A 1,334-nucleotide genomic window follows, 5' to 3' on the forward strand; every position below is an offset into this window, starting at 1 on the left:
CTGTCGGATTTGTAACTGGGATGTGGAGAAATTTCTTCACTGAGATGGAGATGAATGTTTTCAATGGCCCTCTCAGTGTTAAATCTCAGCGCTTGAATATTAACCATGAGCCTGGGGTTGATGGTTTTTATTTGGATACTTTGGTTTAGTTCGATTTGTTACTATCACACGTACCGAGGTGCAGTGAAAAGTGTTGCCTTAGATGCTTTACCTGTTGATCATACAATGCAAGTGCATCAGGGTAACAGCACAGAGTGCAGGGTACAGTGTTACAGCTGCTGAGAAGGTGCAGTGAGAGATCAACATTAACATTAATGAGGTCCCTTCAAAAACCTGGTAACTGCAAGGAAGAAGCTGTTTGTGAATGTGTGTGTGGAAGGGTTTGAGGGTGGAAGAGAGTATAACCAGGATCTGAGGGGGATTTGATTATGTTGGCAGTGGGAAGTGTAGATGGTGTTAGTGTTGGTTTCAGGTGTCAGTGTGGTGCTGGTGTGGGGGCCACGATCTGGATCAGCACAGCGGGGTCACGGGTCTAAACCGCCTCTTTCTGCTGCTGTTCCTGTTACAACTGCACTCTCTCAGGTGGGGGTCAGTGTTGCTGAGGCTGTAACGGAGGAACAGCTGGTGGGACCCCCACTGTTGTCCTGCACAATGGGAAGCTGGGGAAAGCATCACTGTGCTTGGGATCTTGCTGTGCACACAGTTAGCTGCTGCCTTGCCTGTATAAGACTGGTGCAGTGGTTATTCAGGTTGGGTGTCGCTGCAGGAGCTGGGAGGCTGTGGGTTTTGTGTTTGATGGTGAATGATCATGGCATTGGGCGGAGGAGACTCTGTTAGCTCCCCATGACAATGTTCTGTTTCATTTATTTCAAGCTGTTTGATTCCTGGTCCTTCTCTGTCTTTGCAGACCTTGATTACACCGTCAGGATCCTGCTGTACTCAATCATCTTCCTCCTGAGTGTGTTCGGAAATACAATGATTATTTTGGTGCTCATTCTCAACAAGAGATTGCAGACGGTCACCAACTCTTTCCTGCTCTCGCTGGCCCTTAGTGATCTGATGGTTGCTCTTTTCTGCATGCCATTCACCCTCATCCCCAACCTGCTGGGAGACTTCATCTTTGGGCAGGCCATGTGTAAGATCACCGCTTATTTCATGGGTAAGAGGTGGCTCACTGCACAGTCTGAGTGTGGGAGCAGGAATTCAGGCTCATCACAATGCAGGGGCTCTGGGGGAACAGGTTTCTCTGTGTGAGTGTGCGTGTGTGTCAGTACATGTGTCAATGTGTGTGTGTCAGTATATTTGTGTATGTGTGTGTGTTGGTGTGTGTGTGT

General features: G+C 48.3%; 1 protein-coding gene across 1 annotated transcript in view; it reads left to right on the forward strand.

Annotated features, from left to right (window-relative positions):
* Nucleotides 1-1,159, forward strand: part of LOC125481863 (cholecystokinin receptor-like) — a gene marked incomplete at its 3' end in the record, with an annotated part of 7,161 nt that extends 6,002 nt beyond the window's left edge. Inside the window, exon 2 of the mRNA XM_048593790.1 lies at nucleotides 908-1,159. Coding sequence (XP_048449747.1) covers nucleotides 908-1,159 — 252 coding nt within the window. The remainder of the gene's footprint in view (nucleotides 1-907) is intronic.
* Nucleotides 1,160-1,334: the final 175 nt, after the last annotated feature.

This window comes from Rhincodon typus, unplaced genomic scaffold (genome assembly GCF_021869965.1).
Source record: "Rhincodon typus isolate 14 unplaced genomic scaffold, sRhiTyp1.1 hic_rhity00003950, whole genome shotgun sequence".
Classification (NCBI taxonomy): Eukaryota; Metazoa; Chordata; class Chondrichthyes; order Orectolobiformes; family Rhincodontidae; genus Rhincodon; species Rhincodon typus.